Raw genomic sequence first — 22507 nt, 5'->3', positions numbered from 1 at the left:
GGGAATGACTCTGATTCCCCTCTCCATAAAATCTCATGATGTCAATGCCAAAGGTGCACAGCACTTGTCACTTCCATTGACTGGAGTAGTGAGGGCTCCTCACCGCTCATAACCAGAGCACTACTCTGATGCGTTATCACAGGAGTGTAAATTGGTGTCGCTCCCTTAAAGTCACTGGAGCTGGGTCAGTTTACACCATCTGAAGATCTGGCCCAAGATGTGGCTTGATGAAATGCAGTATGAAAGATGGAACAAAGTACAACCCAAATCCAATAATTTTAGCCAAAATTATGCCCCTATTGCTACAGACAGCAGGCTCACAACTTGGCCAACTAAACTAAAATACTAAAATGCCAGCATAGTCTGATTCCCACTTAACTGAGAAATACAGCATAGAATCACCCAGCTTCCTGCATGGCAGCTTTTCTGTGATGTTTCGACCCCTACATCCCACATACAAACTGATGACTACTTACGCGTTGATTTATGGCACCAGATCCAAGCTGCACTCCCATTGCTGGGTGATAATGGGCTATTACCATCACTCAGTTACTGTTAGGTTGTATGGTTTCCCTCTGTGACTTTATTTCTGTGCTGTCTGAGTCAGTGAATGTCAGGAGACTTAGGTTCTAGTCTTGCCTCTGTTACTGCTGCCTCTCTTTCCTCCACCTCTCTTTGTCTGTCTTGTGTACTTTGAATGTGAACTCTTTTGGGGATGGATTGTGTCTTACTATGTGCATGTTCTATGAACCTGTTGACAGTATTTTTGTTTAGCAGCCAGCAGTGTGGGACAGAGGCTATGATGGTAGAAGAGGAGAGCTGGGTTCTAGTTCCATCAACCTCCTGCATGTCCTTGGGCAGGTTCAGGAAAGACAGGCTTTGTCTGGGAGCTTCGACTCTCTGGGCTTCAGTTTAGAGAGGTTAGTATGTTTAAAACACATTCTCTGGGCTACCAACTTTGCTACTTACTCAATTTTACCACCCTGCAGCTACCAGTTTGAAACAGACATAAACACAGTTTCAATAGAGGGAATGGGGTTGGAAATTGTGGTGTTATTGGACAATATTCATGTTCCCCACCCTGGCTTAAAGCTAAGTTTCCAGTTAGGAGTAGTCAGACAATTTCTACTTTAGTTCAAAGGAAAATTCAGTTTTCAGTTGAATATATTTTCATGGAAAGTCTCTGATATCCATAAAAATGAAAACATTTTTTTGATTATGACTAAATTTTTTCAGTTACTAACAGTTTTAGGCTGAAACTGTTTGGTTCTCACAACCTCAATGAAAAGTCAATTTTTTCTGGTGGAAAAAAACATCTGATCATCTCTAGATGTCTGCATAATTTGATAGTAAAAGTCTTAAAGAGTTCTAATTGCAATTCATATTTCTGATCTTAAATTTGCCCCATATATTAATACTTTAACATATTTAATTGAAATAGAAAACTTACTTTGTTGGTCTTTATTCCAATTTGCAATGCATTTGATCCTGCAGTGTTAGGAATCATTGGTCATTATCTATCTAATCTAATCTATCTATCTATGCACCCACTGCCCAGATTGTTTGGTTCTCTCTCTCTCTCATGCCCCCATCACTGTATTATCCAGCAGCTGTTGTCGCGTCCCTTCCCTGGATGTTCTGAGTTGCGGGCGTCTCTCTGCAGTTTCTAGCACAGATGGATGCTCCCTGCTTCCCTCCTAGGGCAGGCTTGGGTGAGAGGCGATGGAATAAATGGGATCAGGGACTGAAAGACACTCCCAGTTCTAGAGCTGATCCTGGCTTGTGCCGGCTTCAGACAAGGTCGCTCTGGGGCTAAATAGCTGAATCTGGTCTCTAGGGCTGTGACTGCAGCTCTGCTCTCATCTCAGGAGCAAACCACCCTGACAACCTGCCCTAGTTGACCCTAACCCCCCAGAGGGGGAACAGCACCTGCCCTGGATCTAACACAATGGCAGCATCTCTTGAAGGACCTTTTAGCTAAAAACAAGGCAGGACTGGATCACAAAGGGGGTCCCCACAGGATGGCAAAATAAAACATATTTGTAGCAGAGACATGGGATCTACAATAGCTAAGAGCCTAGTGACACCAGAGCCTCAGTTGGCCTGGAATAACCTGTTCCTTCATTAACTCCACGTAATCACCTCTAGGGGAGCAGAGATGTTTTTCTCCTGCATTGCACCAGCAGCACTTGGGACGCAGCCACCAGAGGAACCCACAGCTCAGGCTGCCCTGGCTGCTTGAAGTTTGTCACTAAGAGACAAACACTAAAAACGAAGGACCAGGTCCTGAGCTGGTGTAAATTGATACACTTTCACTGACTTCAGAGTAGCGAGGGCTATTTACACTATTTGGGGATCTGACTTCCATGGAGCTTCCATGGAGCTACATCCATTTATGCCAGCTGGGGATCTGGCCCATGACACAGTTTCCAATCCATATTCTTTGCCTGTGAAACTGAATCAAAGAAGAGTCAAACGTTCATAACCAGTCTGCTCTTTCCTAGCTCTTTGTCGATTGGGATTAGTTACAAGTATACCTTGTAAGAGTGACAGAGCGATTCATTCCCACAGTAATGCCATTAACTCCTCTCTGTTTGAACTGGGGTAAGTCAGCTTGGAAGCCTCAGCCCATGTTTGTAGCCCTCTCCATTCCTAACTGTACAACACTGGAATGGGTCACTTCATTTCCTTTTCTACCTACATTTCCATGCATACAAATGTCCTTTGCTTGATGTGGCCACCTCTCTATGGAATGGGGAAAAAATGAAACAAAAAACTGTGAAGTGAAGGAATTTCCATGGAGAAATTTGCTCTAATGAAGACACAACACGCACCTCTATGATCAAACCCTGGAACTGCTGAAGTCAGCGGGAGCATTGCTAGTGACTGCAGTGGGATCAGGACTGGGCCTTCCCTGCTATGTAAGAGCTGAGGGTTGTGTGGCTGAAAGAAGAAGACTATTTCTATCAGGAAATTGCAAATTAATTTGAGATGGGCCCAGCTCAGACACTGGGCTCTTTATTGGGATCCTCGCTTCCCCAAAGCTCAGGCGAAGGGGCTTAGGATCTGAGGTTCTGGTTCCGGACTAAGGCCCATCCCTATAGAACCCACCTTTACTTTGACTGGCAACAATTGGCCCCTTTAATGGCTATCACAGTCTCCATGGAGAGACCATATAGTGAACCGGACTGGGAGCCCAATCTACCCTTTCCCATTTTTAGATGATCTCTTCAGGTCTGGGTTGGTCCATGGTCTCTGCTGAGGCTGCTCACGGGGGATTAACAGGTTTTAGTTTGGATGGATGAGATGTTTGGTGGGTGCTTTCATGACATGTCCCTCCTTGGAGGCACAAAACCAATTTTTCACAGAGGTCAGAAGGGGAGGACACTGGGGCACTGCTCACTGAGGCTGGGTTGAATAGGTGACCTAGACATGAAGGCAGCTGCTTCATCTGTTATCTCCCAAGCCAGCATGTCCCATCCTGCACTGAGATGGCTATAGCATTCATGAGGACATGGGGTGTGAACTGAGACCTCTCCTTTCATACGTCCAGTGCTGGAAGCTAAGACCAGGGACTGTCCTGCTCTCTAAAGATGCCTTATCAGGGAACAGAGAGACAATGTGGGTGAGGTAATATCTTTTATTGACCCAATTTCTGTTGGTGAGAGAGACAAGCTTCGAGCTGCACAGAGTTCTTTCTCAGGTGTGGGAAAGGAACTCAGAGTGTCACAACTAAATACAAAGTAGAACAAATAGTTTGGCATAAGTAGTTGGCACATATTCAAGGGACCATCTAAGGTGAATTGTCCCGTTAACACCCCGGTAGTCATAGGAAAAAAATAACAGGGTAGTGAGTAGAAAACAGCTCAACAGAATGGGCACAATGTATCCCAGGTACTAATTGCTGATTTCCATGGAGAGGCACCAGGAATGGGCTTGGCCCTCTGGAGAGACCTGTAACTGACACTGCACCATCCTATGCAATTAGGGCAGAACCAAGTGGGTGTGGGTGCTGCAGAATCTGGAACAATACAGTGGACACTTGCTCCAGGATGTGAGCTATGACAAGGATTTTCAGAGTGGTTTCAGGGAAACAGGTGCCCAGTGCCCATTGTCTGAACAATGGGAGTTAGATGCTTAACTCTCTTAGGGCTGGTCCACACTAAGCCCCCGGTTCGAACTAAGATACGCGTCGAAGTATCTTAGTTCGAATTTAAAGGTACTTACCACGGGTCCACACGCGGCAGGCAGGCTCCCCAGTCGACTCCGCCTACTCCTCTCGCGGAGCAGGATTACCGGCGTTGACGGCGAGCTCTTCCGGGATCGATTTATCGCGTCTAGACAAGACGCGATAAATCGATCCCAGAAGATCGATTGCTTGCCGCCGAATCAGCAGGTAAGTATAGACATACCCTTAGATTCCTCTGAATATCTCAGGCTTAATATACAGACATTTCTGTCATACTCTCATCTTCTATTTTTCTTAGCATCACCCTACCCCTAAGTGGTCTGATGATTAGCGCAAGGGTCTGAAGTCTGACATTTTTCAACGGAACACACAGAAGCCCAGGTGGCAGCTGTGCAATCTTCCCCCACTTAACATTCCCTGGAAATGTGCCTCTACCCTGCCCTGGAGGGACCCTTTCTGTAGATGAAAGCACATTCCCTTCTCCATATCCCTGATGTCTTCATAGTAGTGGACCACAAGGGTGCAAATTATTGCCAGTAATGTTGATATTAGTGTGATGGGGAGACGTCCTCTGGGAACTGGACAAAGATCCCCAGTGCATTTCATACAGGCCACCAGAAAGACATCAGAAAGTACTAACTTCTCTCTATTTATAGAGGTAAGTAAGCTTGGAAGCCTAGGGCCATGTTTGAAGGCCTCTTCTAAGCTTGGAAAAATAGATAGGCCATAGGCACATCATGAAGGTCAAGAGATGTGGGCTGTAGCATGAGAAGACAATTCCATTGTCAATGAATCACCAATTGTTTGCTCATGTGCCTCAGCAGATTCCAGTTACACTGCAAACTAAATTATGAGATGAGAGAAGAGACTCTGTACAGGGTTTTAATGAGACCTAACTTCTGGAGTGTTACTGTTGTGTATGCAGGAGTTTGCCCTGATAGGCAATGAATGGACATTGGTATTTACTGAAATAGAGCATTACATTACAAGATACAAAACTTGTGAGTCACACCTTTATGTATGTCTCCCAGAAGCTTGAGTGAGCTCCTGCCCCCTGTCATTTGAAGAACTGAATGAAGACAGCAAAACATATTTGTGTGAATAGTAATTTTAATTTTAAAATACATTTGATTCAGGTGAGTTCACGGCCCCTTTGTGGTTACATTCCATGAATATTCCAGCAATGCAGCCATGAATGTTCAAGGACAAAGTGAACTTGCAGCAATTGGGACGGGATTTTCAAAGGGCCCAAGGCAGCTGGGTGCTGAGCTCCCACTGGAAATCGATAGGAGTTGCATGTCTAATTAACAAAGGCCCAGTTGAGAATCTCAATCATATGCCCAAATCCCCAAAAGCACTTAAGCATGACTTTAACTTTAAGTCTTCAATGGGACTACTCAGCTGTTTAAAGGTAAGCACTTGCTTAAGTGTTTTGCTAGATCGGTGCCTTAGTTCAGAATATTCAAAGGAGATGAGTTTTAGCTACATAATCATTGAGTGTTCAGACAAGAAGCTATAATGATTTAGACCAACTGAGAATTTGACCCTTCTTTTTTAAGAAACCTGTGTAACCCTTCTGCCAGTTGGAGTTGGCAGGAACAAGGGCCGGGTTCAATATCTAGGGGTTCCTTTTCAACAATACAACACAAAACCGGCTTGAGCCCTCAACTAGTAACTTGGGTCAATTACACATCACCTGTTGGGCGCCTCTAGAGGCAACACTTCCCCTCTCACAAGCACAGAGTCTGAGTGTAGAAAAGAACCTTTTAATAAAAAGGGGGAAAGTAACCCGGCATTAACTTGGGAAAACACCGCAAGCAGGATTCATAACATAAACGATGAGCAAAACACCCACTCCAGAGTACATTGGGCAGTGTCCTTTTGCCTCAGGTTCTTAAGTCCAGCAACCAAAAGTTCCTTTAACAGGCCCTTCCCTTCACCGCACCCCACTCACAGCTGTTGTTGTTGGTCAGTGAAGACCCAGAGTTCAGAGGTGAATCTGTGGAGTTCACTGCCCACCCTGGTGGGCGGAAAGAAAGGACCCTTGCTCTCGCCACTGTCTGGGCACTCACTCTGGCCTCTGCCGCTCTGCTCTGCCAGCCATCCTGCACCCTCTGAGATGTCTTGAGGTCCTGCCACATAACACAGCTCTCAGTGATTTCAGCTGTTACTGGGGCAGCCTTGTGCATCAGAGACACTGTCCTAAAGCAAGTCTAATGCTTAGACCTGGTTATTAGTGGTTTTAGCTCTATTGGTCTGCAACAAGACTCTCAATTGAGTCTTAATCAGCTCTGTTATTACACAGTGGAGAGAGGAAGGGTCAAATGGTGTCCAAGCCCCTTAGGCAGTGCCCACACCAGGTACCTTCCCCCACACTCTCTCAACTCTACTGGGCTTTGGCACCCATGTCCCCTGCTTAGCAAGTGCAGTTTAGTTGAGGGTGAGTTCCTCAATCAGGGTATGCCAAGCACAGTTCTGCTGCCCTTGATTCACACAAGAAGGATACACAACCCTTTATTAGCCCTGCCCCAATAACAAACTGACTTGTGATCCAACACCAGCCAAAAGTCATCCCCATCTTGCTGTGCACCTAGGCAGAGTGGGAGTGTGTGACAGTGTTCCCCGGGGTGCAACCTGGGACTGTGGGACTGCTTTGGCTCCTGAACTCACTAGGCCAGGGTGTCTCTCACAATGCTCTGCTAGTGACTAGTAGTAAACCCCTCCAGGTGCTATTACCACTCAGTCCAGCAACATGTGAAGCCCCAAACCCGGCTAGATTGCATGAATGCTCCCAGAGCCAATCAGGAATCACACAAAGAAAGGCACCAGCCAGATCCCCCCAGCTCCCAGCCTTGTACCTCAGGAATATACCATCTTGCACTGCTCAAGATTCTTTCTTGAACAATGTAAGTTTATTAATTAATTCACCACTTACTTCAAGGGAAAGTAAACATGCACCAGCCTTTGTAACCTGAGCAGATTCACCAAACACTTCAGACAAACTCAGTGGTAAGAATAAACATAAAAATAAGTTTATTGACTACAGAAGATACAATTTAAGTGATTATAAGTGATAGGCAAAAAGTCAGATAAGTTACCAAAAGAAAATAAAACCTAAGCACGCAACTCTCGACCTTATTAGACTTAGACAATATCTAGTTTAAGCAGTTTTTTTCACCCCACTGGATATTGCAGGTTTGTTACAGTCTTGGATACACAGGCCTTTCCTTGTTAGGCCTGGGGACCAGTCTCCTCAGCTCCAGAGTTCCTGTTGCCCTATATATCACAGTCCCTAGGGTCTCCAGCAGGGTTTTCTGATTCTAGCCCAGAATCTGTGTAATCAGTGGACAAAGATTACAAAGGGATTTAGGCACCTAAAGATGGAGACAGGCACCTAGTGAGATTAATCAAAGCTCCTAAGTAAGCCAGGTGGCTAAATCCCATGGGCGTTCAATGGGAGTCAGGCACCATTGCAGCACCTAACTTTTAGGCACTTAGAAAATCACCATGATTCACAAAGCCTGTGTTCAGAGCCCAGGCTCCCTGTTCAATGAATAGGGAGAGGTAAACACCTAATGGGATCCACAGTTGCCAGCATGCGGTGTGGAGGCGCCTTACCTATCCAATGGGAGATGATGACAAGATGGGTGGGTGCTAAGCCCCTCCCCCTCACAAAGATTGTTGCCTACGTCGAGCTGGTGTGTTGTGCCTATCCCTGTTTGTGATCCACAACTCCTTGAGTCAGGCACTATGGTGTTTTGTGTGACAAGGAGAAGGCCCTCCTGTTTAACTTTTAGACCAGTGTTTGGGTACTTACCTGGCATGGGGAACAACCCCAGTTCAAGTCCCCCCTCTGCCCGAGGAGAAGGGATTTGAAGGGGGATCTATCACCTCTTGGCTGAGTGTCCAACCCACTGGGCTATGGAATATTCCAATGTGGGGCGCCCTCAATCTCTCCCGTTCAAACTGTTCCACTTGGGATTAAATAATTAAAGAATCGTTGGGTCAGAGAGGGAGAGGGAGAACATGAGAATTACCTTGTAGCCTGGTGGTCTTAGCACTCACCTGGGAGACCCAGTGTCCAGTCCCCCTGCTCCAATAACTCTTTAATTATTTATCCAGAGTGGAACAGCTTCAGCTGGAGTGACTGTGAGAACCTCACATCAGAATACCCCTAACATTGATGACATGGACAGTGGCACTGCATCCTTTCTCTGTGCAAGTCCTTGTCAATGTTGATCTCTCTCTCTCTACTTCATTCATCGGTGTGGTGCCTAAAGTCACTTACACGTCAGGTCCCAGAATCCTAATTATTGAAAGAATCCAGAAGGGGAGAGTAATTCCAATGCACCAATTGCAGGGCTTTATTTGACTAGGAAAGGAGAGAAATGGAGACAGTGTCAGAGTCTGGCACCAGTTTGGTCTAAGCATTAAGCCCTATCCATAACTCTAACCCACATTCAACAGGGACTTAAGCATGAGATTAAGTTTAAACCTTCAATGGGGCCACTCATATGATTAAAGTTAAGAACGTGCTGAAGTGTCTGCGTAATTAGGACCATTGTACAGAATATTCAAAGGAAGTGAGTTTTAAATTAATAATCATGAGTATTTGGAGCAGATCCTCAGCTGGTGTATATTCTCAGATATCTATTGACTTCAATAGAGCTATGACAATTTAACTCAGCTGAAGATTGGCCTAAGGATCCCTACTGTGATACTTCCATTTGCTCAGAGAAGCAAACCAGAGCATGTTAAAAATGTATCCAGTCAAAACAGCTCAAAGTTCAAACACTAAGTGCGTTAGGATGAGCTGTTTGTAAATGTTTGTAAATGAGTTATAGTCATAAAAATCTTTGCTAAATAATCTTTAATAAGGAGTTCTTATAAGAAAATCAGGATCTGGACATAGACAATCATTAACAGGAAAAGAAGCACAATAACTTGCACAATAATTTCCATAGATTATTCATTATCTAGATAGCTAGCTAATATAATTCACAATCAAATAGAAATCTATCATTATGACTAAATGAGGTTGTGTGTTAGGACAAGGAATGGTCCTGTCTGTCTGTCTCTCTATTTAATCACATACTCTGCTTTTCTTTGTCATATATGTAGTGTACACAACCATGCACAAAGATGATATTCTAATACTAATAACAGGCCAACTTCTGAGATCCTTTCTCATCTTGGATGTGAGTAGATCTACACAGGATGGCGTATGGAACACCAGATCAGTGCATATGATGGCACTTTTCCACTTACACCAGGGCTAGAACAAAAGGACCCCAGACAAGAAACTTACACCAGTGTTCATGTCACTACTGAGTGTAGCCCAGAGACTTTGGGCCAGAACCTCATCAGTATTAAACTGGTGATGTCAATGGGTCTACTCTGCATTGGTGCTGGTCTAGGTGAGTTGGGAAATCTGGCCCTTACACCTCTGTCACTCTCACTTTCTCCAGGGTGCTGTCAGCCAAATCTGGATCCTTGTGTATATAGGCTATTGGCCAAATCCTGATCTCCTTGAAGTGAGGGCCTAAACTCCAGTCATTTCCATGGAATCCAAATTTGGCCTCATTATTCCGAGTCAGATTTTTTTTAGGAAACTTTGGAAAAAGTTTTTCTTTAAAACAGCCTTTCCACAATAGAAAGAATGACACCATTTTAACATATTCATTTAGATTAAAATAATAAAAAGATGCCTAACATATCATTAATAGTACAATAAAATCCCAACAGTATACACATAATCATTTCAGTAGGAACTAAGCCATGCAGAAACCTCTTTTGCACTCTTTTATCATTGTGGGGAGCAAACCTTCAGTTCGCTCAGAGAACCCCATCAAAGAGATGACATATGGACAGTCACAAGAGAAACATTGAAAATCCTGTCTCGCCAAACACTCACTATCTCTTCAGGCCTTTCCACTTCCAAAAACCTCCTAAAACAAAGAAAAAACCAAACCACCAACCAACCAGTTAATCAAAAATAAATTAAAAATCTGACAAACAAACAAAAAACACAAAGAATAAATCCACTGATACCTCAATCTGAGTTTTTATCCCAAAATATAAGAAGAGCCAGAGACCTCACTAGGGACTTTGCTGTGGCTACTGATTTTATAGGCAAGGGTCTCAGATAGTATGGTGATTGGTAGCAGTATACGATAGATAGATTCCAATCTTATTTACATTGGTGTAAAACTATAGAAACTCCTTTTTTTCTTGAGTCATGTTTGTCTGTATTTTGACTAGTGTCAATACCCAATTCTGCATAAACAGATTGCACAGTATTTTCTCATGGAGGCAATAATGTCATCAGATGATTATATTTATAAAGAAACACAGAATGAAATCATTAGCAGTGGGGAAATATAGACATTTTATTCTTGTTGAATAACCTACAACCTATCAGTTTACTCAATGCACCTTTCATTTCCTTGTTTCTCATGCAGTACATGATCGGATTCATCATCTGAATAGCCTGTTCCTTCATTAATACCACATAATCACTTCTGGGTGAGCAGAGATTTTTTCTCCTCCTGCATTGTATCAGCAGCTCTTGGGATCCATCCGCTAGAGGAACCCACAGCTCAGGCTGCCCTGTCTGCTTGAAGTCAGTCACCAAGAGGTACCCAGAGGTGAAGACTAAAAACGAAGGGCCAGGTCATCAGCTTGTGTAAATTGTTACACTTCCATTGAGTTCATGGTAGTTTGGACTATTTACGCCCACTGGGAATCTGGGCCTTTGATTTCCATCGAGCGATGTCATTTGACATCAGCTGGGGATCTAGCCCATTACACAGCTATAAGTCCATATTTTTTGCTTGCCAATCTGATCGGAAGCTAATTCAAAAGTTTTGAACCAGTCCACACTTTCTTAGCTCTTTGCCCCATGGGTTTAATTACAAGTGTAACTCTTGTTGGTGACGGAGAATGGTTCAGTCCCACTAGGGATATAACTTTGGAGGAATTCTGTGTTGCACAGTTTTCAAGTAGCTGATCTTCAACTTCTGTTGGGATGAATGGCCCAGAATCTTTCTTCCTTTCTCAGCCATTATATTAATTTTTCTCTTACTATAGACAGCACTAAACTGAAAAACTCAGTGGAGACACATCTTCCAGAAACTGCATAAATATCCCCAATCCATTTCTTAAGGCCACCATGAAGCCATCACAAAGCACAAACAGTTGCCAGCATGCGGTGCGGAGGCGCCTAACCTAACCAATGGGAGATGATGACAAGATGGGTGTGTGCCAAGCCCTACTCCCTCACAGAGCTAGTTCCCTATGTCGAGCTGGTGGGTGGCGCCTATCCCTGTTTGTGATCCATAGCTGGGAACCCTCTCCTTGGTGTCAGGAATCTATCGTGTTTTGTGTGACAAGAAGAAGACCCTCCTGTTTAACTTTTAGCCCAGTGGTTAGGGTACTTACCTGGCATGGGGAACAACCCCAGTTCAAGTCCCCCCTCTGCCTGAGGAGAAGGGATTTGAAGGGGGATCTGCCACCCAGCATCCTAACCATTGGGCTATGGGATATGCTGATGTGGGGCTCCCTCAATCCGTTCAAGCTGTTCCACTTTGGATTAAATAATTAAAGAATCATTGGGTCAGAGAGGGAGAGAGAGAACATGAGAATTACCCTATAGCCTAGTGGTCAGCACACTCACCTGGGAGACCCAGTGTCCAGTTCCCCTGCTCCAATAACTCTTTAATTATTTTTCCAGAGTGGAACAGCTTCAACTGGAGTGACTGTGGGAGTCTCACATCAGGATACCCCTAACACTGATGACATGGACAGTGGCACTGCATCCTTTCTCTGTGCAAGTCCTTGTCAATGTTGATCTCTCTCTCTCTACTCCATTCATCGGTGTGGTGCCGAAAGTCACTGACACCTCAGATCCCAGAATCCTAATTATGGAAAGAAGCCAGAAGGGGAGAGTAATTCCAATGCCCCAATTGCAGGGCTTTATTTGACTGGGAAACAGGGCCAGCTCTACTGTTTTTGCCGCCCGAAGCAGTGCACCGAATTGCTGCCGCGGACGGCGGGGGCGGTCCGTGTGCCATTAGGGCGGGACATGCATTTCCGCGGCAGCGGCAATTCAGCAGCAGCTTCTGTCTTCAGCCGGAAGACAGAAACCGCCGAATTGCCTCCGCGGGCAGCTGAACATAGAAGCTGCCGCTGAATTGCCGCCGGCGCAGAAACGCTTGTGCTGCCCTAACGGCATACGCACTGCCCCTGCCGTCCATGGCGGCAATTCGGCGCGCTGCTTGGGGCAGCCTGCTTAGAATGTTGGTGCCTGGAGCCGGCCCTGCTGGGAAAGGAGAGAAATGGAGACAGTGTCAGAGTCTGGTACCAGTTTGGTGTTAGCCTTAAGCCCTATCCATAGCCCTAACCCATATTCAACAGGGACTTAAGCATGAGTTTACCTTTAAACCTTCAATGGGACCACTCATATGATTAAAATTAAGAACGTGGCTGCAGAATCAGGACCATTGTACAGAATATTCAAAGGAAGTGAGTTTTAAATTCATAATCATGAGTGTTTGGACCAGATCCTCAGCTGGTGTAAATTCTCAGAGATCTATTGACTTCAATAGAGCTATGACAATTTAAATCAGCTGAGGATTGGCCTAAGGATCCCACTGTGATACTTCCATTTGCTCAAAGAAGCAACCAGAGCATGTTAAAAATGTATCCAGTCAAAACAGCTCAAAGTTCAAACACTAAGTGCGTTAGGATGAGCTGTTTGAAAATGAGCGATGGAGAAAGATATAGTCATAAAAATCTATGCTAAATAATGTTTAATAAGGAGTGCTTATAAGAAAATCAGGATCTGGACATAGACAATCATTAACAGGAAAAGAAGCACAGTAACTTGCACAATAATTTCCATAGATTATTCATTATCTAGCTAGCTAATATAATTCACAATCAAATAGAAATCTATCATTATGACTAAATGAGGTTGTGTGTTAGGACAAGGAATGGTCCTGTCTGTCTGTCTCTCTATTTAATCACATACTCTGCTTTTCTTTGTCATATATGTAGTGTACACAACCATGCACAAAGATGATATTCTAATACTAATAACAGGCCAACTTCTGAGATCCTTTCTCAGCTTGGATGTGAGTAGATCCACACAGGCTGGCGCATGGAAGACCAGATCAGTGCAAGTGATGGCACATTTCCACTTACATCAGGGCTACACCAAAATGACCCCAGACAAGACACTTTCACCAGTGTTCATGTCACTACTGAGTGTAGCCCAGAGACTTTGGGCCAGAACCTCATCAGTATTAAACTGGTGATGTCAATGGGTCTACTCTGCATTATTGCTGGTGTAGCTGAGTTGGGAAATCTGACCCTTACATCTCTGTCACACTCACTTTCTCCAGGGTGCTGTCAGCCAAATCTGGATCCTTGTGTATATAGGCTATTGGCCAAATCCTTATCTCCTTGAAGTGAGGGGCTAAACCTTAGTCACTTCCATGGAATCCAAATTTGGCCTCATTATTCCGAGTCAGATTTTCTTTAGGAAACTCTGGAAAAAGTTTTTCTTCAAAACAGCTGTGAAAGTAAAGCAAAAACTAATCGGAATTTTAAAAAAATGTCAATGCAAACAGTTTCTTCTGTAAGCAAAAGTCAGGCTAGCCTAATAACTCAAAATTTGTAAAAGCAAAAATTGTGTAAGGCAAATAAAAAAAAACTGTGTAAAAAGTTGTTGCGACCTTGTGTAAATAAGTATAAAATGTAAACTAAAGTCTAAAAAATGTAAAAAATAAAATATCAAAATCACCTATGTATAAACAGAATGCAGCTGTTGCCCATTATTGTATGTAACAAAAGATATAAATGCTTGCTGCAGTTGTTTATCTTTTAAAAGACCTGCCTAGAAGGGGAAAACCCTGTGTCCTAGTGCACTCTCTCCCTCTATGCAATTGCTTAAAAATAAAACATCTAACTTTACTACACCCAGCCAAAAAGTAAAAACTCTGTTTGCTCCAACACAGCCTTTCCACCATAGCAAGAATGACCCAGTTTTTACATATTCATTTAGGTTAAAATAATAAAAAAATGCCTAAGATATCATTAATAATACAATAAAATCCCAACAGTACACACATAATCATTTCAGTAGGAACTAAGCCATGCAGAAACTTCTTTTGCACTCTTTTATCATTGTGGGGAGCAAACCTTCAGTTCTCTCAGAAAACCCCATCAAAGAGATGACATATGGACAGTCCCAAGACAGTTCAACCATTGAAAATCCTGTCTCACCAAACACTCACCATCTCCTCAGGCCTTTCCACCTCCAAAACGTCCTAAAACAAAGAAAAAAACCAAACCACCAACCAACCAGTTAAGCAAAAATAAGCTAAAATCTGACAAACAAACCAAAAACACAAAGAACAAATGCATGGATACCTCAATCTGAGTTTTTATCCCAAAATATAAGAGGAGCCAGAGACCTCACTAGGGACTTTGATATGGCTACTGATTTTATAGGCAATGGTTTCAGATAGTATGGTGATTGGTAGCAGAATATGATAGATAGATTCCGATCTTATTTACATTGGTGTAAACATATAGAAACTCCTTTTTTTCTTGAGTCATGATTCTCTGTATTTTTATTAGTGTAAATACCTATTTCAACACAAACAGATTGCATAGTATTTTCTCATGGAGGCAATAATGTCATCAGATGATTATATTTATAAAGAAACACAGAATGAAATCATTATCAGTGGAGAAATATAGACATTTTGTTCTCAGTGAATAACCTCCAACCTATCCATTTACTTAGTGCACCTTTGAGCTCTTTGTTTCTCATGCTGTAGATGATCGGATTCATCATTGGTGGCAACACAGAATAGAGAACAGCCACCATGAGATTCAGACCTGAGGATGAGCTGGAGATGGGTTTCAGGTAGGCAAAGGCAGCAGTACAAAGGCACAAGGAGACCACAAAGAGGTGAGGGAGGCAGGTGGAGAAGGCTTTATGGCGGCCCTGCTCAGAGGGGATTCTCAGCACTGCTTTGAAGATCTGAACATATGACACAATTATGAAAACAAAGCAGCTTGATGCTAAGCACACACTAAAGATGAGAAACCCAACTTCAATGAGGTATGAGTCAGAGCAGGCGAGCTTGAGGAGCTGGGGAATTTCACAGAAGAACTGATCCACCATGTTGCCTCCACAGAAGGATATTGCAAACGTGTTCCCCGTGTGCAATGAAGAATAGAGAATTACACTGATCAAGGCACTGGCTGCCATTTGGACACAGGCTCTCCTGTTCATTATAGTCTCATAATGCAGTGGTTTGCAGATGGCGACATATCGATCGTATGCCATGATGGTGAGTAAGGCGAAGTCGGCTTCAGCAAAGAAGATGAGGAAAAAGACTTGGGTGACACATCCAGAATAGGAAATGGACCTAGTGTTCATAAGGGAATTGGCCATGGATTTGGGGATGGTGACAGAGATGGTACCGAGGTCTAGGATGGACAAACTCATCAGGAAGAAGTACATGGGGGTGTGAAGGTGGTGATCAAGAGCTATGGCTATGATGATGAGAAGATTCCCTGTCAGTGTTGCCAGGTAAAGCACTAGAAACCCCATGAAGTGCAAAATCTGCAGCTCTCGGACATCAGAGAATCCCAGGAGAAGGAACTCAGTTATGTTGGTTTGGTTGGACATTTTCTTTCTTAGTTCATCGTGCGATGGCTGTGGAGGGAAGGACAAGAGCAATTATCAGGGTTATAGTGAGAGAGGGAATGACTCTGATTCCCCTCTCCATAATATCGCATGATGTCAATGCCAAAGGTGCACAGCACTTGTCACTTCCATTGACTGGAGTAGTGAGGGCTCCTCACCGCTCACAACCAGAGCACTACCCTGGTGCGTTATCACAGGAGTGTAAATTGGTGTCGCTCCCTTAAAGTCACTGGAGCTGGGTCAGTTTACACCATCTGAGGATCTGGCCCAAGATGTGGCTTGATCAAATGCAGTATGAAAGATGGAACAAAGTACAACCCAAATCCAATAATTTTAGCCAAAATTATGCCCCTATTGCTACAGACAGCAGGCTCACAACTTGGCCAACTAAACTAAAATACTAAAATGCCAGCATAGTCTGATTCCCACTTAACTGAGAAATACAGCATAGAATCACCCAGCTTCCCGCATGGCAGCTTTTCTGTGATGTTTCGACCCCTACATCCCACATACAAACTGATGACTACTTACACGTTGATTTATGGCACCAGATCCAAGCTGCACTCCCATTGCTGGGTGATAATGGGCTATTACCATCACTCAGTTACTGTTAGGTTGTATGGTTTCCCTCTATGACTTTATTTCTGTGCTGTCTGAGTCAGTGAATGTCAGGAGACTTCGGTTCTAGTCTTGCCTCTGTTACTGCTGCCTCTCTTTCCTCCACCTCTCTTTGTCTGTCTTGTGTACTTTGAATGTGAACTCTTTTGGGGATGGATTGTGTCTTACTATGTGCATGTTCTATGAACCTGTTGACAGTATTTTTGTTTAGCAGGCAGCAGTGTGGGACAGAGGCTATGATGGTAGAAGAGGAGAGCTGGGTTCTAGTTCCATCAACCTCCTGCATGTCCTTGGGTAGGTTCAGGAAAGACAGGCTTTGTCTGGGAGCTTCGACTCTCTGGGCTTCAGTTTAGAGAGGTTAGTCTGCTTAAAACACATTCTCTGGGCTACCAACTTTGCTACTTACTCAATTTTACCACCCTGCAGCTACCAGTTTGAAACAGACATAAACACAGTTTCAATAGAGGGAATGGGGTTGGAAATTGTGGTGTTATTGGACAATATTCATGTTCCCCACCCTGGCTTAAAGCTAAGTTTCCAGTTAGGAGTAGTCAGACAATTTCTACTTTAGTTCAAAGGAAAATTCAGTTTTCAGTTGAATATATTTTCATGGAAAGTCTCTGATATCCATAAAAATGAAGCAACAAAGGGTCCCGTGGCACCTTTAAGACTAACAGAAGTATTGGGAGCATAAGCTTTCGTGGGTAAGAACCTCACTTCAGTGAGGTTGGGAGCATAACCTCACGAAAGCTTATGCTCCCAATACTTCTGTTAGTCTTAAAGGTGCCACAGGACCCTTTGTTGCTTTTTACAGATTCAGACTAACACGGCTACCCCTCTGATACATAAAAATGAAAACATTTTTTTGATTATGACTAAATTTTTTCAGTTACCAACAGTTTTAGGCTGAAACTGTTTGGTTCTCACAACCTCAATGAAAAGTCAATTTTTTCTGGTGGAAAAAAACATCTGATCATCTCTAGATGTCTGCATAATTTGATAGTAAAAGTCTTAAAGAGTTCTAATTGCAATTCATATTTCTGATATTAAATTTGCCCCATATATTAATACTCTAACATATTTAATTGAAATAGAAAACTTACTTTGTTGGTCTTTATTCCAATTTGCAATGCATTTGATCCTGCAGTGTTAGGAATCATTGGTCATTATCTATCTAATCTAATCTATCTATCTATGCACCCACTGCCCAGATTGTTTGGTTCTCTCTCTCTCTCATGCCCCCATCACTGTATTATCCAGCAGCTGTTGTCGCGTCCCTTCCCTGGATGTTCTGAGTTGCGGGCGTCTCTCTGCAGTTTCTAGCACAGATGGATGCTCCCTGCTTCCCTCCTAGGGCAGGCTTGGGTGAGAGGCGATGGAATAAATGGGATCAGGGACTGAAAGACACTCCCAGTTCTAGAGCTGATCCTGGCTTGTGCCGGCTTCAGACAAGGTCACTCTGGGGCTAAATAGCTGAATCTGGTCTCTAGGGCTGTGACCGCAGCTCTGCTCTCATCTCAGGAGCAAACCACCCTGACAACCTGCCCTAGTTGACCCTAACCCCCCAGAGGGGGAACAGCACCTGCCCTGGATCTAACACAATGGCAGCATCTCTTGAAGGACCTTTTAGCTAAAAACAAGGCAGGACTGGATCACAAAGGGGGTCCCCACAGGATGGCAAAATAAAACATATTTGTAGCAGAGACATGGGATCTACAATAGCTAAGAGCCTAGTGACACCAGAGCCTCAGTTGGCCTGGAATAACCTGTTCCTTCATTAACTCCACATAATCACCTCTAGGGGAGCAGAGATGTTTTTCTCCTGCATTGCACCAGCAGCACTTGGGACGCAGCCACCAGAGGAACCCACAGCTCAGGCTGCCCTGGCTGCTTGAAGTTTGTCACTAAGAGACAAACACTAAAAACGAAGGACCAGGTCCTGAGCTGGTGTAAATTGATACACTTTCACTGACTTCAGAGTAGCGAGGGCTATTTACACTATTTGGGGATCTGACTTCCATGGAGCTTCCATGGAGCTACATCCATTTATGCCAGCTGGGGATCTGGCCCATGACACAGTTTCCAATCCATATTCTTTGCCTGTGAAACTGAACCAAAGAAGAGTCAAACGTTCATAACCAGTCTGCTCTTTCCTAGCTCTTTGTCCATTGGGATTAGTTACAAGTATACCTTGTAAGAGTGACAGAGCGATTCATTCCCACAGTAATGCCATTAACTCCTCTCTGTTTGAACTGGGGTAAGTCAGCTTGGAAGCCTCAGCCCATGTTTGTAGCCCTCTCCATTCCTAACTGTACAACACTGGAATGGGTCACTTCATTTCCTTTTCTACCTACATTTCGATCCATACAAATATCCTTTGCTTGATGTGGCCACCTCTCTATGGAATGGGGAAAAAATGAAACAAAAAACTGTGAAGTGAAGGAATTTCCATTGAGAAATTTGCTCTAATGAACACAAGGTGCGCACCTCTATGATCAAACCCTGGAACTGCTGAAGTCAGCGGGAGCATTCCTAGTGACTGCAGTGGGATCAGGACTGGGCCTTCCCTGCTATGTAAGAGCTGAGGGTTGTGTGGCTGAAAGAAGAAGACTGTTTCTATCAGGAAATTGCAAATTAATTTGAGATGGGCCCAGCTCAGACACTGGGCTCTTTATTGGGATCCTCGCCTCCCCAAAGCTCAGGCGAAGGGGCTTAGGATCTGAGGTTCTGGTTCCAGACTAAGGCCCATCCCTATAGAACCCACCTTTACTTTGACTGGCAACAATTGGCCCCTTTGATGGCTATCACAGTCTCCATGGAGAGACCATATAGTGAACGGGACTGGGAGCCCAATCTACCCTTTCCCATTTTGAGATGATCTCTTCAGGTCTGGGCTGGTCCATGGTCTCTGCTGAGGCTGCTCACGGGGGATTAACAGGTTTTAGTTTGGATGGATGAGATGTTTGGTGAGTGCTTTCATGACATGTCCCTCCTTGGAGGCACAAAACCAATTTTTCACAGAGGTCAGAAGGGGAGGACACTGGGGCACTGCTCACTGAGGCTGGGTTGAATAGGTGACCTAGACATGAAGGCAGCTGCTTCATCTGTTATCTCCCAAGCCAGCATGTCCCATCCTGCACTGAGATGGCTATAGCATTCATGAGGACATGGGGTGTGAACTGAGACCTCTCCTTTCATACGTCCAGTGCTGGAAGCTAAGACCAGGGACTGTCCTGCTCTAAAGATGCCTTATCAGGGAACAGAGAGACAATGTGGGTGAGGTAATATCTTTTATTGACCCAATTTCTGTTGGTGAGAGAGACAAGCTTCGAGCTGCACAGAGTTCTTTCTCAGGTGTGGGAAAGGAACTCAGAGTGTCACAACTAAATACAAAGTAGAACAAATAGTTTGGCATAAGTAGTTGGCATATATTCAAGGGACCATCTAAGGTGAATTGTCCCGTTAACACCCCGGTAGTCATAGGAAAAAATAACAGGGTAGTGAGTAGAAAACAGCTCAACAGAATGGGCACAATGTATCCCGGGTACTAATTGCTGATTTCCATGGAGAGGCACCAGGAATGGGCTTGGCCCTCTGGAGAGACCTGTAACTGACACTGCACCATCCTGTGCAATTAGGGCAGAACCAAGGGGGTGTGGGTGCTGCAGAATCTGGAACAATACAGTGGACACTTGCTCCAGGATGTGAGCTATGACAAGGATTTTCAGAGTGGTTTCAGGGAAACAGGTGCCCAGTGCCCATTGTCGGAACAACGGGAGTTAGATGCTTAACTCTCTTAGGGCTGGTCCACACTAAGCCCCCGGTTCGAACTAAGATATGCAACTTCAGCTACGTGAATAACGTAGCTGAAGTCGAAGTATCTTAGTTCGAATTTAAAGGTACTTACCGCGGGTCCACACACGGCAGGCAGGTTCCCCCGTCGACTCCGCCTACTCCTCTCACGGAGCAGATTACCGGCGTCGACGGCGAGCACTTCCGGGATCGATTTATCGCGTCTAGACAAGATGCGATAAATCGATCCCAGAAGATCGATTGCTTGCCGCCGAATCAGCAGGTAAGTATAGACATACCCTTAGATTCCTCTGAATATCTCAGGCTTAATATACATACTCTCATCTTCTATTTTTCTTAGCATCACCCTACCCCTAAGTGGTCTGATGATTAGCGCAAGGGTCTGAAGTCTAACATTTTTCAACAGAACACACAGAAGCCCAGGTGGCAGCTGTGCAATCTTCCCCCACTTAACATTCCCTGGAAATGTGCCTCTACCCTGCCCTGGAGGGACCCTTTCTGTAGATGAAAGCACATTCCCTTCTCCATATCCCTGATGTCTTCATAGTAGTGGACCACAAGGCTGCAAATTATTGCCAGTAATGTTGATATTAGTGTGATGGGGAGACGTCCTCTGGGAACTGGACAAAGATCCCCAGTGCATTTCATACAGGCCACCAGAAAGACATCAAAAAGTACTAACTTCTCTCTATGTGCAGTGCAGAATTGAGACTGCCACAGATCCAGGCACTGGCTGCCATTTGGACACAAGCTCTCCTGTTCATCACTGTCTCATAGTGCAGTGGTTGGCAGATGGCGACGTATCGGTCGTACGCCATGAGGGTCAGTATGGCAAAATCTGCTGAAGCAAAGAAGAAGACGAGAAATATTTGAGCGACACAACCAGAATACGAAATCGATCTGGTGTTCATGAGGGAATTGGCCATGGATTTGGGGATGGTGACAGAGATGGAGCCGAGGTCTAGGACGAACAGATTCATCAGGAAGAAGTACATGGGGGTGTGAAGGTGGTGGTCAAGGGCTATGGCTGTGATGATGAGAATGTTCACCAGCAGGGATATCAGGTAAAGCACTAGAAATACGATAAAGTGTAAAATCTGCAGCTCACGAACATCAGAGAATCCCAGGAGAAGGAATTCGGTCACGGCAGTTTGGTTGGACATTTTCTTCCTCAGTCCGCTGTGTGATGGCTGTGGAGGGAATGAGAAAGACAATGGTCAGGATTAGAGTAACAGAGGGAATGGCACTGATTCCCCTTTCCCTAATACCTCATTATATGAATGTCAAAGGTGCACAAAACTCTTCACTTACAATGAATAGGTGTTCAGAGTAGCAGCCGTGTTAGTCTGTATCCGCAAAAATAACAGGAGTACTTGTGGCACCTTAGAGACTAACAAATTTATTAGAGCATAAGCTTTCGTGGGCTACAACCCACTTCTTCGGATGCATATAGAGTGAACCATATATTGAGGAGATATATATACACACACATACAGAGAGCATGAACAGGTGGGAGTTGTCTTACCAACTCTGAGAGGCCAATTAATGAATAGGTGTTGTTAGTGCTCCTCTCCTCTGACAGTCAATGAGTCACATTGTCACACTAGTGTAAATTGGGTCAGCTCCTTTAAAGTCAATGGAGCTTCATCACTTTATCCCATCTGAGGATTTTGCCCATGGTGTGGCTTGATAAAATGCAGTACGAAGGATGGAATAAAGCACACTCCAAATCCAACAGTTCTTGCAAAGAAGGTCCCTCTATTGTGACTCATAGACTCATAGACTCATAGACTTTAAGGTCAGAAGGGACCAATATGGTCATCTAGTCTGACCTCCCGCATGATGCAGGCCACAAAAGCTGACCCACCCACAACAGAATCTTCCAGCCTGCGACCCCTGCCCTATGCTGCGGAGGAAGGCGAAAAACCTCCAGGGCCTCTGCCAATCTACCCTGGAGGAAAATTCCTTCCCGACCCCAAATATGGCGATCAGCAGAACCCCGAGCTTGTGACCATCAACAAGCTCCCAACTTGGGTATGAAACTGATAAACTAAAATGCTAACACAGCCTGAATCCCACTTTGCAGGGCAATATGACGTAGACTCACCCAGAATCATAAGTAGCAGCTCCTCTGTAATGTTTCTACCGCAAGCTCTGTGCGT

General features: G+C 44.3%; 1 protein-coding gene and 1 pseudogene across 1 annotated transcript; both read right to left on the bottom strand.

The window, feature by feature from the left end:
- The window catches only part of LOC135887506 (E3 ubiquitin-protein ligase TRIM39-like), a 302230-nt pseudogene that overhangs the window by 237473 nt on the left and 42250 nt on the right, over positions 1–22507 (bottom strand).
- Positions 14940–21508, bottom strand: LOC135888194 (olfactory receptor 14A16-like). The gene is made up of 2 exons (XM_065416008.1): positions 21038–21508; positions 14940–15425 (listed from the first exon to the last, which is right to left on the bottom strand). Exons 1-2 carry the CDS (start codon positions 21506–21508, stop codon positions 14940–14942), a joined length of 957 nt encoding a protein of 318 aa, XP_065272080.1.

Source organism: Emys orbicularis, chromosome 13, assembly GCF_028017835.1.
Source record: "Emys orbicularis isolate rEmyOrb1 chromosome 13, rEmyOrb1.hap1, whole genome shotgun sequence".
Taxonomy (NCBI): Eukaryota; Metazoa; Chordata; order Testudines; family Emydidae; genus Emys; species Emys orbicularis.
Note: the sequence above shows the minus strand (reverse complement) of the source record. Positions and strands in the feature narration are given on the sequence as shown.